The sequence below is a fragment of the Leuciscus leuciscus genome (assembly GCF_965113295.1).
Source record: "Leuciscus leuciscus genome assembly, chromosome: 1".
Lineage (NCBI taxonomy): Eukaryota > Metazoa > Chordata > Actinopteri > Cypriniformes > Leuciscidae > Leuciscus > Leuciscus leuciscus.
In genome coordinates, this window is record NC_138725.1 from 32,599,119 (window position 1) to 32,616,438 (window position 17,320).

General features: G+C 40.8%; 1 protein-coding gene across 10 annotated transcripts in view; it reads left to right on the forward strand.

Annotated features, from left to right (window-relative positions):
- LOC309477516 (uncharacterized protein) overlaps window positions 1–14,538 on the forward strand; it is a 34,624-nt gene extending 20,086 nt beyond the window's left edge. For 2 of the 10 annotated variants that reach the window (XM_082140792.1, XM_082140794.1), the window contains exons 3-4: window positions 10,550–12,638; window positions 13,454–14,538. In XM_082140792.1, coding sequence (XP_081996918.1) covers window positions 10,550–12,638; window positions 13,454–13,520 — 2,156 coding nt within the window. In that variant the 3' untranslated portion in view covers window positions 13,521–14,538. Of the gene's footprint in view, window positions 1–10,549; window positions 12,639–12,724; window positions 13,418–13,453 lie in introns of those variants that run through there. The other 8 variants (XM_082140800.1, XM_082140801.1, XM_082140796.1 and 5 more) reach the window with 8 other exon arrangements.
- Window positions 14,539–17,320: the final 2,782 nt, after the last annotated feature.

The window sequence follows — 17,320 nt, forward strand, 5'->3', positions numbered from 1 at the left end:
AATTGACTTCACTTTTCTCCGTTGAATCCAATGGGGTCGCTGTGTCCAGTTTATATACTGTCTCTATTGGGGATATTTTGGGGACATTTAATTTAATTTGATCAATCAATAAATTCCTCTTGAAACAAACTTTGTTGTATTATTTTAATTTAATACTGTGAAGCTGCTTTGATACAATCTGTATTGTGAAAAGCGCTATACAAATAAACTTGACTTGACTTGACTTGACTGTCTATGATCACACAGCGCTGTAATGGAAAAATTTGATTTCCATTGATCTTCAACATATATTGTAAAGTAATGTCACATGTCTATATTGTGGAATGTGAACAGGATATATGTATGTTTGTGCACCTGGCGTAAGCAAGACACACACAGTAAGACAAATGGTTCAGCTAGATTTGGCCATGCTGGGTGAGTGGAAAACTACAGAGCAAAGACCTTGAAGGAGTATAAAAAGGGAATTTCCTGGGCTGGGTGTCAGGTCTTGCTCACGTCACGGGGTAGCTGCTGTGATTTTGTGACTAAGCCTCATGGAACAGAATAAATATCTTTTAATATACAATTTGATTCTTGGTGTCTCTTATGCAGTGATGATGATTGTTTAATGATTGTTTTTGCCACAACAGCGCTCACTCACATTCTCCATCTTCATTAGTTTACGATCTCTGTCAGTCGTATCTAATACTCAATCAGGTCAAAAAAGGTCAACAATCAGGCTAAAACACTCTGTCTCATTTACTGTCAACATTCAGCAAATGCTTATCTACATCATTTAAACAAATATCTGAATATCTAATAAACATTTAATTTCACAAACCTTGCAGATTTAATCGAATCCAGCTGTGATATCTTGTGAAGTGTGCATTTGTAGCCTGATAAACGTGTGACTGCGAGTGACGGTCGGTTTGTGCGAAGTGAGTGAAGGCAAACAGAAGATCAGCTTCAGGAGATGCGATCGAAAAACTTAAAATTTTTCATTTTAAAATATGATGTGCTATATCCAGTTTCCCACTGTGTCATATTCATATTGTTTTCACTGTGTGCTGTATGTAAAATTAGCATTACCTTGTCTTTATTTGAAAAACTATGATTATTGCGCATGAAATTACCAGATTACCGAGTGCCCTGTTATGGTGTTTACTTCCTTTTTATTCACATATTCATATTTTTAAACAATTACTTTATTTGTGAAAAAAAACTGTAACAGGACTGCAGATTCAAGAAGTTGGCATCTAAAGTATAAGCATGTTTATTTTAAAGATTTGTTTTCTAATTCATTTCTTATTTATTATATATTGATTCAAATAAATATAAAGTATATATATATATATATATATATATATATATATATATATATATATATATATATATATATATTAGGGATGCAACGGTACACGGTAAAATCCCGGACCGTTCGGTCAGCCCTGCACGGGAAAATCTACCCTCGTGTCCCGCGGGACTTCGGTTTTGCCATTGAGTTCGCGCTGATCCTTTTAGTTTTTGCTTTACACGTGACGCCATCAGGTGCGTTTGCCTGTCCAGGCAGACGAAAGCCCGCCCCCGCAAGTTAATGTCCAATCAATCACTGTTGTGCACCCACACGCTAACTTCTGTCACTCACTGGCTCGTACTACTAGTTGTTTGGCTACACATGCTACAGAGACACGTAGAAATGGCGAGCTCTAGCGGAGTTGAAAAACAGAAATTTGAAGATGCACCAGCATCTTTCAAATCTTCAGTGTGGAATCATTTTGGCTTTGGGGTTGAGTACAACAACGAAGGAGGGAAAACAATCAACAGAAATTACACAGTCTGTAAACTTTGTTTGGCACATTTCGCATACTCCAAAGGAAACACGAGCAATATGTGAGCATTGCGAAAACACTTGAAAGAGCTGTTTTCAACCAAGTAACATCCTTCTTGTCTCAAAACAACCAGCTGGATGTCAACCAATCTGGCTTCAAGAAAGGGCATTCAACTGAGACTGCATTATTGTCGGTCACTGAAGCCCTACGGATCGCAAAAGCTGCTTCCAAATCTTCAGTCCTCATTCTCCTGGATCTGTCTGCTGCCTTCGACACTGTGAATCATCAGATCCTTATGTCCAGCCTCTCATCACTGGGCATCACAGGAACTTCCCTCCGCTGGTTCGAGGGCTATCTCACAGGTAGGTCCTTCAGGGTCGCATGGAGAGGAGAGGTATCCAAAGCACATCAACTGACCACAGGGGTTCCCCAGGGTTCAGTTCTTGGTCCCCTCCTCTTCTCCATCTACACCACATCACTGGGACACATCATACAGGCACATGGTTTCTCATACCACTGCTATGCTGTTGACACACAGCTCTTCCTCTCATTTCAACCAGATGATCCCACAGTAGCTGCGCGGATCTCAAGCTGTCTGGCGGACATCTCGACATGGATGAAGGAACATCCCAGATAGCAACATTGTTTCGGCCCAGATCCGGCCCACATCTGGCACTTGTGGAATGCGGATCTGGCCCACATGCAGCGTGGAATGACGGCACTTGGGTGGCCCACTCCTGTTTGCCAGATCTGGGCCACAAGCAGGCCATAGCAATGCCACATGTCAGCCAAGAGCAAAGAAATAAACCAGAACTGGACCTTATCTGAGGCATAAAATCTGTGTATATTAAATATGGAGTCATCCCAGCCTTAATAAGCCTGTTAACAAGCAGAATCCCTGAAGGAAAGAAGAAAACAGAAAAAGAGACAAGCAGAAACACAAGAACTACAGCTGACTTCAGACACAGCCTAAGAAGAAATCTACTGAAGAGAAAAGAAGACATTAAATCTGTGAAGATCTCAGCAGAGGAGGATTAAACAACTCCACAAACAGCATTACCAGCTTCACTTATTACTAACCAGACTGACTTTATTCCTGTCAGACGTCTACAGAAGTTTTTATTGATAATTAACAGAGGTTTAACTCTAATATGTTTCATTTGTAGTCACCATAACAGTGGTTAGTGTTTCCATTAGTTGGGATCTTAACTCTTATTATATCTTTTGTCTTTCTTTGGCTGCTGTGACAGTGTGTGTGTCAAACACATTTGCAGCTGCAAAGAAAGCTAAAGTGAAATGAGATCAGGTGATGATGGTTACCTGTTGATGGTTTTATAATCATCATGAAATAACCTTTTTCACTGATGTTTTTGGAATCTAACAATTGTGTTGATCCATTAATATCTTCATATCACAAACCCTGTGTTACTGCATAATGAGATCTAGCAATATTATAACAGTCAGTTTAAAGCTTTTATCAAACATGAGATGAAAAAATTAGCTTAAGCTGACACACACAGATATCAACAATCAGCGTATGAATCTCAACAATGGTGACAATCAAAAGTACTTTGCTGCAATGCATGCTGGGTACCAGCATAGTACAAAAATCCCAGCATGCATTGCAACATGAATACATTATGCAGCTGAATTGTCCTGTAATTTTGTTTGATTCTAAATATTTGCTTACATTTTTTGCTGTTGTTTCTGTTGTGAATTAGTAGCTTTTCAGTGATGTTCTGAATTATTCTTTTTATCAAAATATTTGTGATTGTCACCATTGTTGAGATTCATACGCTGATTGTTGATATCTGTGTGTGTCAGCTTAAGCAAATTTTTTCATCTCATGTTTGATAAAAGCTTTAAACTGACTGTTATAATATTGCTAGATCTCATTATGCAGTAACACAGGGTTTGTGATATGAAGATATTAATGGATCAACACAATTGTTAGATTCCAAAGACATCAGTGAATGCGGTTATTTCATGATGATTAAAAAACCATCATCACCTGATCTCATATCACTTTAGCTTTCTTTGCTGCTGTAAATGTGTTTGACACACACACTGTCACAGCAGCCAAATAAGACAAAAGATATAATAAGAGTTAAGAGCCCAACTAATGGAAACACTAGTCACTCTTATTGTGACTTCAAATGAAACACATTAGAGTTAAACCTCTGTTCATTCTCAATAAAAACTTTTGTAGACGTCTGACAGAAATAAAGTCAGTCTGGTTAGTAATAAGTGAAGCTGGTAATGCTGTTTGTGGAGTTGTTTAATCCTCCTCTGCTGAGATCTTCACAGATTTAATGTCTTCTTTTCTCTTCAGTTGATCATCTTAGACTGTGGCTGAAGTCAGTTGTAGTTCTTGTAGCACTGCACAACATCAGGAAGATCAGGCCTTTCCTAACTGAGCATGCTTGAGCACAACTTCTCGTCCAGGCCCTGGTCATTTCTAGGCTTGACTACTGCAATGCTCTTCTGGCCGGACTTCCATCATGTGCAACCAAACCTCTACAAATGATTCAGAATGCTGCAGCTCGTCTTGTCTTCAACGAGCCCAAGAGGGCCCACGTCACTCCTCTGTTCATCTCTCTGCACTGGCTACCTCTCGCTGCTCGCATCAAGTTCAAGGCATTGACGCTTGCTTACAGATCTATCACAGGCTCAGCTCCTTCCTACTTTCACTCAATCCTACGGGTCTACATCCCTACCAGAAGCCTACGATCGGTCAAAGAGCGACGTCTCGTGGTTCCATCACAGAAAGCCACAAAATCACTTTCCAGAACATTCTCATTCACAGTTCCATGCTGGTGGAACGCTCTCCCCACCCTCATCCGGAATGCAGAATCCCTGACAACATTCAAAAGACAGCTGAAAACCCATCTCTTCCGTGAGCACTTAACCTTATAAAAAAAAAAATTCCTTCCCCTTCCCTTTAAAACCTTACTTGTCGGGTTTATGCTACTCTGAATAATGCCTGAACTTTGTTTTTTGAGCACTACTTGCGTTGTTTTTGCCTCTTCATGATGACTCGCTTAATTTAGTCCTAATCTGTAAGTCGCTTTGGATAAAAGCGTCTGCTAAATGACTAAATGTAAATGTAAATGTAAATGTCAAAGCATATCCAGCGAAAGCATCCAGACATAACGCTTCCTGAACACAGGTCAGTCGAGTGACCCGAACAGGCACCAGCAGAAAAAAAACAATTGTCTATTGAGAATGCTTTTGCTCAGACCTACCTGGCCTCTTCAGAGAAACACAGAAAGATAACCGGTGCATTGGGAGTGTTTATTGCTAAAGATTTACAGCCCTTTTCTGTAGTAGAGGATGTGGGGTTTAAACATTTAATGAAAACGCTCAACCCACGTTATGCTGTGCCCAGTCGCACACATTTCAGTGTGGTTGTCATCCCTGGTCTTTACGACAAAACGCGCAAAGCCATCGAGAGTGATTTGGCGAAAACAGAAAGCCTCGCACTGATTACGGACAGTTGGACTTCTCGGGCAACACAGAGCTACATGACTGTGACGGTTCACTACATGTTGGACTGGCAGATAAAAAAAAAAGTGCCGTGCTGCAGACCCGCCCACTCTATGAAAGCCACACAAGTGCGCATTTAGCAGAGGAGTTGAAAAATGTAGTCACCGAGTGGAAGCTGGAGCGGCCAAACACAACTATACCTGTCGCCACAAATAATGCTGCAAACATAGTTAATGCAGTCAATGAAACTGTTAAGCTGGGACCCCAAATTGGCTGTTTTGCTCACACTGTGAATCTCGCGGCCAAGAGGGCAGTGTCAAGCAACGGTGTGTCCCGCCTTAGCATCTCCGATGTCTATATCATGCTTAATTAAGTGGGTTTGCGATGGGGTGTCAGAAAACAAAACAGGGTAGTTTCTAATAAGAGTTACCAATTCATCACGTTTCTCTGAGTCTAAATGATTTACCAAAACCCCAAGGTTTTGCAAAGTCTGGGAGTTCTTCAGCCGGCCCTGCAAAACCTCATCTGAAACCATAACTACCTCCTCTTCTCCCCCCTCCACAAGGTTTAAGGCACAAGATTCAGTGACTGAAGCAGCAGTCAAGGCTAACCTCACTGCTGGAGTGCCTTCAACTTTGCTTAGATCACGGGAATGATAACGTCTTAACAGGTTCACATGGCACAATTTAGAGGACTTCCTATGACCAGGGGTTTCAATAAGATAGTTCAAATCTGACACTTTACGCAACACAGTAAAAGGACCACAGTATTTTGCCTGAAAAGGTGAACTTACAAGAGGTAAAAGAGCGAGTACACGATCACCAGGACTAAACTCACCCAGCTCAGCCTGTCTGTCATATCTCTGTTTCATTTTCTTTTGAGAACATTCTAGTTTTTCTTTTGCCAGTTCACCAGCCCTGTACAACTTCAGCCTAAAACCATTTACATAGTCAATAAGGCTCCGAGGTGGTTCCTCAGGCAAACAACCATCCTGCAGCACTGCTAAAGGCCCACGCACTCTGTGACCAAACACTAAGTCATTTGGGCTGAACCCTGTGCTTTCCTGTACTGCCTCACGAGCAGCTAGTAGCAGCCAAGGTAACCCCTCCTCCCAATCTGCAGACAGTTCTGTACAGTATGCACAAAGCAAGGATTTCAACGTTTGATGAAAACGTTCCAAAGCTCCCTGGCTCTGGGCATGGAACGCAGTAGATTTGTTGTGTTTAACTTTAAGCTGTTTGAGAACCTGAGCAAATAAATGTGAGGTAAAGTTAGACCCCTGATCTGACTGGATGATTTTTGGAATCCCAAATGTTGAAATAAACTGAGTTAACGCTTTAACAACTGATTAAGTTATAGTACGCAAAGAGAAATCTGCCGGATATCTAGTTGCTTGACACATAACAGTTAATAAGTAGCTATGACCTGACTTGGACCGTGGTAAAGGCCCAACACAATCAATAATAAGATGCTCAAAAGGTTGCCCTATGGCTGGTATTGGATATAAAGGTGCTGGCTTTACAACCTGATTTGGCTTGCTTGTGCGCTGACACGTATGACAAGTTTTAATAAACTAAGCTACATCCCGCTTTAAACGTGGCCAGAAAAAATAACGGAGTATGCGATCATAAGTTTTACGAACACCCATATGACCTGCCACATCATCATGTGAATCCATTTCCTGACCAACAGCCCATCAAGAAGAAAATAACACTGAGCACTATTCCTCACCACTGAATCAGGAACAACTTTATCAAACAGATCAGCCAAAGTAGTATCGGCCTTTTGCTCAGCAACCAATGAATCTGTAGAACTAGTCAACTGTTCTGTCTGTAGTTTAACTGGCAACTCAAGACTTTCTGGCTTACTATCAACTTCCTTACGAGAGATAGAGCGAGTAACAGCACAAACTGGAAACACCTCAGGAGACACACTGCTGCAATCTGAAGATACACATTCACGGGGCACTGAAGGTTGCTTCTTAAAGATGTTTAATTTGCCATCTGCCCACACCTTACTACCGGCCAAGTCATTCCCCAAAATCATGTGGACTCCCTCTACTGGCAACTGGGGTCTAACCCCAACAGCTACATCACCCTCTACCAAACCACATTTTAGGGTAACTTCATGTAAAGGAGAAGAGAATGGAACTAAACCCATACCATTACACAACTGCCAGTATCAGACCCCTTAGAGAATGGCAAAACAGATTCCAGAATAAAAGAATCTAAAGCTCCAGTGTCTCTTAAGATTTTAACTGGAACATGTTGGTTGCCATCTACCAGGGAAACTATACCATCTGAAATAAAGGCTGAAAAATCACAGTGGGAAGACTGAGAACCAAACTCAACTAGTGGCTGAAAAAACTCAACCTGGTGGTCAGAGGCTGTAACAGGAGCTACCATCATAGCAGGTTTAACTTGACCTGACTTTTTTGATTTAAGTAGAGGACAATCTTTCTTCCAATGTCCTTCAACTAAACAGTAGCGACAGGTATTAACATTAACTGGTGCTTTAGGTCCTCCAGAACCAAACTTCTGCTGAGGCCTTTGGAAAAAAGCTCCAGAAAAAGGTGACCTACTATTCCTAGGAGTAAAGTTATTTGCATGGTGCATGTCACTGTTTGACTCAAAATGACTTTTATGAGTTAGCCTGTACTCGTCTGCAAGGACTGCTGCATCACTTGGAGATTTAACTTTACGTTCATTAATGTATGTAGCAACCTGGTCAGATACAGAATTTTTGAACTGTTCTAACACAATCAAGTTAGACAGACCCTCAAAAGTGCTTACCTCAGATGCTGTACACCAACGATTAAATGCAGAAGTCAAATCACGAACAAACTCAGAATAGGTTTGTGAATCTAGCTTTTTCCTGTAACGCAAGCGTTGACGATATGCTTCCAGCACAAGCTCGTAGACTGCTGATTTAATGTCATCATACACTTTACTGTCAGCTAGACTAAGTGCTGAAAAAGCCTCACGTGCTTTACCTGTAAGTACACATTGCAACAACATAGTCCTGTCCACATCGGACCAAGCTCTGGCTCCTGCAATACGCTCAAATAAAGTAAAGTATAAATCTGGATCTGACTCATCAAATTTAGGCAACAAACAAAGATTCTGTGAAACATCAAACTGTGGTACTCCTGGTCTATTTGCATTTCTCAATCGTGCTATCTCTAACTGCATTTGCAAAAGCTCCCTCTGCTGATCAAAAGTTAATGAAGGGTTAGACTGAAAACTTGCACCCTCACTACTAGCAGACTGACCCCAAAAAAACACCCACTTCCCTAAGACCCTGCTTTAATCCAGCTTTAACGATCTCTTTAGGTTTTTTTATCAATAATCTCAATCTGATAATGTTCAGCTATTTCAATTAACTGCTCCTTAGTACACAAATCTAGAGCTAACTCTGAAGGAGCCGGAACAAAACTACTCAGAAAGGAAGACATTTTCCTCAACCAGTACAACTATTACAAATGCTCCCGAGCCGATGTAGGGGAAAAAGGGAAAGGGAAGCTCTACCCACGTTCACTGCCACCTACAAAAAAAACACCACGAGCCTCCTATTGACACTCGCTGATAAGCCTCAACAGGAGAGGACTCCCACCTGAACAAAAAACCCAGAAAAGGCCCAGAGTGAATTGCTAACCAATTTTAGCTACAAAGCTAACTAAACAAAAGGAACACATGGCTCTCAACGCTCTCTCCAAAAATATTGTCCCAACCAAAGCATCCCCTCAAAAACAATTTGCCAATCTAAACTAAACTAACAAAATGAACCCAAGTTAACTACAAAACAATAATCCAATAAACCAAACTGCAAATAAACAAATGTATCAATTATAAAACAAAACAAACTAGACAAAAAAAAAATTAACCAACTATGACAAAATGTTAAAGTAAACTAAAGTACAATTAACTTTAACTTAAGGACGAGCCCCCATTTGTCACAGGCTGGCTCATGGCCTGTGGCAAAATTGAGGGGACACAAACAAGAAGTATAGGCCAATCAAAAAGGTTGTCTTTATTGTAAATCAAAACTATTAACTTCAAACAAAGAAAAGGAAATGAGGTGTGGGAATATCATAATGTAAGGTGTATGTAAAATGCATGGATGCGTGAATCTGTGGGTGTACATGACTGAGTGGAAAAACTAAGACATAACTACAAAGGAACAAACAAAACAGGATCATACCTGGAGGAGCAGAGAGAGAGAGAGAGAGAGTGGTTAGTGAAGCAGTTTAAATACCCTGAGCCCAGGTGGCTCCAATCACCAACGACCGTCCTCTGCCTGCAGGAGGAACCGCCCCTGCAAAGCAGAGGAGGCGCTGTGACACTAGAGTGTTAATTTATTCCATACGTTGATGTTCTTCCTACTGTGACATTCTGTTTATGCTCATAAGAAAAATAAAACATATTTTGGGGATGAAATAGCAGTCTCTTTCTGCACAAAACATGTACCGAAACCGAACCGAGACCGTGGCCCAAAAACCGAGGTACGGACCGTACCGTGGGCTATCTGTACCGTTGCACCCCTAATATATATATATATATATATATATATATAAAATATAAAAAAATATCGTCTTTATATCGGCCATCAAAAAACCAATATCGGTCAACCACTAGTTGTATATTTTTAATGTGTTTATTACATTAGATAATTGTGTCATTGATCAAATATTTTTAGTAGTTCTCTTGACAGAAACATAGGGATTTGTGCCTATAATGTTTTAAAAGTAATAATTGGAAGATCTATGTTCCTCATTCATGAAGATTTTCAGGGACATGCATAATTAATTTATAAAATCTCATCAAAATGATGGGAATATTTTAGGGCTCTGTTTATGTCCTTTGACTTTATAATCATATTTCTCTCTTTGAATTTGGATGTTGTCACGCATTGGTTGAAGCAGGGAAGAATGCATGATCTTAATTGCAGCAGTATTTATTTAAACAAACTCTAATACTCACAAACTGGATCAAAAGAAACATGAACAGAACAACCAAACATATAGCAACGACAACAGACAAGGAACTGACTGAAACACATTGCTTAAATACACAGAACAGAAGACTGGAAAGCGAGACACAGCTGGGACAAATGAACTCATAACTAATTAACAAGACCGGGATTAAATCACAGAAACACGTGGGCAAATTGGGTGTCACAGGCAAACATAACATGAACAGACACTAAACGTGACAGACGTACTGGAAATGCAATTAAACTTTTTTCTTTCATTTCAGAGCTAAAGGAAGAGAGCGAGGAGAGTGAAGAACTGAGTGAAGTGGAGGAGAGTGAAGAACTGTGTGAATTGAAGGAGGAGAGAGAAGAACTGAGTGAAGTGAAGGAGGAGAGTGAAGAACTGAGTGAAGTAAAGGAGGAGAGTGAAGAACTGAGTGAAGTGGAGGAGGAGAGAGAAGAACTGAGTGAAGTGAAGGAGGAGAGTGAAGAACTGTGTGAAGTGAAGGAGGAGAGTGAAGAACTGAGTGAAGTGGAGGAGGAGAGAGAAGAACTGAGTGAAGTGAAGGAGGAGAGTGAAGAACTGTGTGAATTGAAGGAGGAGAGAGAAGAACTGAGTGAAGTGAAGGAGGAGAGTGAAGAACTGTGTGAATTGAAGGAGGAGAGAGAAGAACTGAGTGAAGTGAAGGAGGAGGGTGAAGAACTGAGTGAAGTGAAGGAGGAGAGTGAAGAACTGTGTGAATTGAAGGAGGAGAGAGAAGAACTGAGTGAAGTGAAGGAGGAGAGTGAAGAACTGAGTGAAGTGAAGGAGGCGAGAGAAGAACTGAGTGAAGTGAAGGAGGAGAGAGAAGAACTGTGTGAATTGGAGGAGAGAGAAGAACTGAGTGAAGTGAAGGAGGAGAGTGAAGAACTGAGTGAAGTGAAGGAGGAGAGTGAAGAACTGTGTGAATTGAAGGAGGAGAGAGAAGAACTGAGTGAAGTGAAGGAGGAGAGTGAAGAACTGAGTGAAGTGAAGGAGGCGAGAGAAGAACTGAGTGAAGTGGAGGAGGAGAGTGAAGAACTGAGTGAAGTGGAGGAGGAACATCATGTCAAAACTGGAGAAAAACCTTTGAGTCGCTCAAAGACTAAAAAGACATTTTTAAAGAAAAGAAGAGCCAAGAAATCTTTCACCTGCACTCAGTGTGGAAAGAGTTTAACAAGCAAACGAAGTCTTGAGCTTCACATGAGGATCCACACTGGAGAGAAGCCGTTCACATGTGATCAGTGTGGAAAAACATTTCTTAAGTCATCAAACCTGAAGAGACACCTGACAGTTCATACGAAGGAGAAGCCACATTCATGTTCTGTGTGTGGAAAGAGTTTTTCACAGCAGGAAAATTTACATAAACATCAGAAAATACACACTGGTGTGAGAGAGTACATGTGCTTTGAGTGTGAGAAGACTTTTATGACAGCAAACTGTTTAAAACTGCACCAGAGGATCCACACTGGAGAAAAACCTTACAAGTGTTCACACTGTGACAAGAGATTCAGTCAGTCATCACATCTGAAATCACATGAGAGGATCCACAGTGGAGAAAAACCTTACAAGTGTTCACACTGTGACAAGAGATTCAGTCGATCATCATCTCTGAAAACACATGAGAGAATCCACACTGGAGAAAACCCTTATAAAACGTTTACATGTGATCAATGTGGAAAGAGTTTCACAACCAAACCAAGTCTTGGGATTCACATGAGAGTTCACACTGGAGAGAAGCCTTACCCATGCAATCAATGTGGGAAGATATTCGGCCAATCAGGACACCTTAAAAGTCACATGAGTATCCACACTGGAAAGAAGCTGTTCACATGTGATCATTGCGGCAAAACATTTCCTCGGGCATCAAACCTGAAGACACACCTGACAGTTCATACGAAGGAGAAGCCATATTCATGTTCTGTGTGTGGAAAGAGTTTTTCACTGCAGGAAAATTTACATAAACATCAGAAAACTCATACTGGTGTGAGAGAGTACATGTGCTTTGAGTGTGAGAAGACTTTTACTACAGCGCAATGTTTAAAACTGCACCAGAGGATTCACACTGGAGAAAAACCTTACAAGTGTTCACACTGTGACAAGAGATTCAGTCAGTCATCATCTCTGAAATCACATGAGAGGTTCCACACTGGAGAAAAACCTTACAAGTGTTCACACTGTGACAAGAGATTCAGTGTGTCAGCTAATCTGAAAACACATGAGAAGATCCACAGCAGAGAGAAGCTGCACACGTGTGATCAGTGTGGAAAGAGTTTCTGTTTTAAAAGTCACCTGAAGATACACATGAAGATCCATACAGTGGAGAAACCACATCACCACAGTCTGAGATCACGGTAAGAAGTTCATCTTTATGTGCTGAGAAACAAAATCTCTTCTGTGTAAGTTAGTCACAGTCAAATCACTCTATCTCCACCTATAGTTGGCGCTGTTTCACTGTGGCTGCTGTTGAATCATCCAGGTTGTGAATGAGGCCGACACCTGATGTGATTGTAAAGCGCTTGGTGTGTACAGTAGTAAATAGTAGCGCTATATTAATGCCTCATTCATTCATTAGTTTCTTAACAGCCACGATGAGCAACGGACATTTTGTTGTTTGATTGGTTTTTATTAACTTGTGTTCAACCCAAAATGAATGTGTGATATAAAGAAAACAGTCTGATTTTTGACATGTGATTTGTCTGTTCAGAGCAAAATCACTCTCTGACAATATACATAGCAGTGCTGTGCAACTTTCTCTTTCTGACACTGCTTATTATGGGGAAGATAAAACATCAAACAGTATTTTCATGTTTTCTAACAGCAGTTCATGATTTTGTATTTGCTCTGGTGCTTATCAAGAATACAGAGACGAGAAGCTTCCAGATTCTTCCTCTGTTAATGTTAGAAAGGTGTTGGAAACTATGTGATTGCTTACAGATTACATGTCAAGTATGCGGCATCTAGAGTTTAATGACCAAACTAGTGATTTATATCACAAATTATCTTCATGATATTAAAATAGATCATAATTGTGCACAGCAGTTGTTGACCAGATATGATGGGATTAAAATGACTATTGAACCCATCAGTGATCTTGACTTTGGGCTTTACTTTTCATTTCACATTTGTCTCTTATTTGAAATCTCACTTGATTTAATGTTTCTTTTAGACCTGATGGACGTGAAGAAGAAAGGAAAAACAGAAGCCCAAAAATCTGTCTCCTGCCCTCAGTGTAAAAAATGCTTCACATGTAAATCAAGTCTGATCAAGATTCACATGAGAGTTCACACTGTGAAGAAGCGGCTAGGCTTTCTCTCTGAAATCACATCTACTCTCATTCTGAAGAAAGACCATTTAACTGTGATCAGTGCGGTAAACAGTTTCATTGGGCTTCAGTCCTGAAGAAACACTTGAAGATTCACACAAAGGAGAAGATTCATTCGGAATATTACAGCAGAAAAGACATGGCGGTGTGTGTTTCAGTGCAGGAAGTCCTTTACTGAAGGACGAAGTTGACGAAGTCAACAGTTGGATGTGTCAAAACTTTCTTCAATTAAACAAAGACAAAACTGAAGTTATTGTGTTTGGAAACAAAGATGAAGTTCTCAAGGTGAACGCATACCTTCACTCTAGGGGTCAAACAACTAAAAATCAAGTCAGGAATTTTGGTGTGACACTAGAGTCAGACCTTAGTTTCAGTAGTCATGTCAAAGCAATAACTAAATCAGCATACTATCATCTGAAAAATATTGCAAGAATTAGATGCTTTGTTTCCAGACAAGACTTAGAGAAACTTGTTCATGCTTTCATCACCAGCAGGGTGGATTATTGTAATGGACTCCTCACTGGCCTTCCCAAAAAGACCATAAGACAGTTGCTGCTCATACAGAACGCTGCCGCCAGGATTCTGAGCAGAACCAGAAAATATGAACATATCACACCAGTCCTCAGGTATTTACACTGGCTCCCAGTTAGATTTAGGATTGATTTTAAAGTATTATTACTGGTATATAAATCATTCAATGGCTTATGACCTCAATACATTGCAGATATGCTCACTGAATATAAACCCAACAGATCACTCAGATCATTAGGATCATATCAGCTAGAAATACCAAGGGTTCACTCTAAACATGGCGAGTCTGCTTTTAGCTATTATGCCAGCCACAGCTGGAACCAGCTTCCAGAAGAGATCAGATGTGCTCCTACAGTGGTCACATTCAAATCCAGACTCAAAACACTTCTGTTTAGCTATGTATGGGGTGGTGGTGGCGCAGTGGATAAGACACATGCCTTTGGTGTGAGAGACCCGGGTTCGAATCCACTGTGAGACACCAATGTGTCCCTGAGCAAGACACTTAACCCTTAGTTGCTCCAGAGGCGTGCGACCTCTGACATATATAGCAATTGTAAGTCGCTCTGGATAAAAGCGTCAGCTAAATGAATAAATGTAAAATGTATGCATTTACTGAATGAGCACTGTGCCGCTGTTCGTCCGACTGTTTGTACTGTACTGTATTTTATTTTATTTTTCTAAACTGTTTTAATTATTCTTATTTCTTTTAATTATTTTTATTTCTCCTATGTAAAGCACTTTGAATTGCCATTGTGTATGAAATGTGCTATATAAATAAACTTGCCTTGCCTTGCCTTTACTGCGGATGATAGAAAGAGATGAGCTGAAAGACCACCAGAAAATTCACCCTGGAAAATCCTTTGGAGGCAAAGTTCAGGAGCTGAAGAAGAGGCCTTAACACTTTTAATAGAGACATTAATCTTATATTAATTTTTAACTCGTTCTTCATTGTTTTTCATTAGAACATCTAGTTTCACTTCTACTCTTCCACGGAAACGCAAGATATACTTTCATGTATCTTTGAAACTGGACTCTTTTCTTCTCTTCTTCTCTTGAGATGATTTGGCTCTTATAAGTCAGTAAAGAGAGAGATCTAATTTGCTTTCACTTTTTCTTAATGTTTGTATTTGCTTCATGTAATTATTGATTAAACTCTTTACTCATTTTATCAACATCTCATTGTTATTGTCCTTTTTTAATTTTCTGTTGATTCTGCTTGAATTAAAAGCAATTTCTTAATTTTAGTTCTGAAATTCATGAAGTATCTTGATATGATTGCTTTTTGAGCTTTCCGTGTTTTAAACTTCTCAACAGAGCTTTTAAATGCTTAACTAAATTATATTTCACTGCACACATGACTGACATTGAATAAGATTGCTGTCTGTCTACATTATTAACAGTTTCACCCTTGATATCCAGTATCATATATACATTTCTAAGAGTTTGAGTCAGTTTGATGTTTCATTCACACCATCAGGGTTCATGAAGTCAGAACAATTGTCCATTCACCCGCAGCAGTGTTTAATAATAATAATAATAATAACTTTAATTTATATAGCGCCTTTCACAGAACCCAAGGACGCTTAACAAACAACAAGAGAAGGGGGAGGGGGATAAGAGAAGAGGGGTGTGAAGCCTAGGCCTCAGTGAAGAGGTGTGTTTTAAGCTGGTTTTTAAAGTTTATTAGAGAGGAGGCAGAGCAGATGGCAAGAGGAAGCTTGTTCCAGAGTGACGGTGCACCAACACAGAAGGCTCTATCACCAAATGTCCGGAGCCTGGACTTAGGGACAGCGAGCAGGTCCTTCTCAGAGGACCGCAGGGTCCATGACTGAGCGTAGGGATGAAGTAGATCAGTAATGTACTGGGGTGCAAGTCCATGGAGAGATTTGTACGTCAGGAGGAGGATTTTATATTTGATCCGGGACTTAACTGGCAGCCAGTGAAGCTTCTTCAGGATGGGAGTAATGTGAAGTCCAAGTTTTGTGTGGGTGAGCATCCTAGCCGCAGAGTTCTGTACATACTGGAGTCTGTCAGTAGCCTTGCTGGGCAGACCGAACAGGATACCGTTACAATGGTCAAGTCGGTAGGTGATGAAGGAGTGGATGAGGGTCTCAGCTATAGAGTTGGAAAGGCACTGTCGGAGTCTGGAGATGTTCTTAAGATGGTAAAAGGCAATTTTAGGAGTGTTTTTGATGTGTTGTTGGAAGGAGAGAGTGGAGTCCATGATGACGCCCAGGTTGTGTACTTGAGATGCAGAGATTGAGCAGCCATCCACATTCAGTATGATGTCATCAACATTTTTAAGAAGTGACAGCGGGGCAAACACCATGAGTTCTGTTTTGTCTTTGTTGAGTTTGAGAAGGTTACTGTCCAGCCAGTGCTTTATGTCCTTCAGGCAATTGATAAGTGGCACTGGTGGAAGAGGAGTAGTAGGCTTACCCCGGATTTCCACCAACTGCAGAACGGCTGCGGATCAGCTCCGCTGCGTGTCGGATCTGTGCTCCGCTGTCCTTCAATACCCACCAGGTCCGGATTTGTTGTGGAACGGCTGTGGCCATGACTAACAGCTGAAGTCACGAGGACCCACGAGATCTCGCGAATTGACATACCTCCCTTCAGGAACGAAAAGGAGGTCACTAGATCCTGACAAGACCAATATGTCACACCACCCCTCTGCTTAGGCGCAAAGATTTCCAAGCCCCAAAGGAAATGGTAATGCCCAGCCTCCAGAACAATGAACGGTACCTCGCTAAAGATCCAGATCAAGCTAAGGCGTACAATGCTGAAATTCTGAAACTGACCCAGGCAGGAACCGTCAAGAAGTTGAGTTCCCACCAGTTGACACAGTCAGGGGAATAATGGTATATCCCACATCACATGGTGACCCACACTTTGAGATTTGCTCCAAATGTAAAGTGCATTACAAATAAAATCTATTATTATTAGTAGTAGTACCGAGGTCTGAACCTAAATGAGTGGCTGTTACCTGGCCCCACCTTAGGACCTTCACTCCTAGGAGTGCTGTTAAGGTTCCGGGAGCACACTGTAGTGGTTATGTAAAAACCATGTTCCTCCAGGTCCGCCTGCTCTCTGAAGACCCTTCTGAGATTTGTCTGGCATGACATGGAAGGAGACCAAACTCCATCTGTGTTTGAGTGGCAAGTCCTGCCCTTCAATACC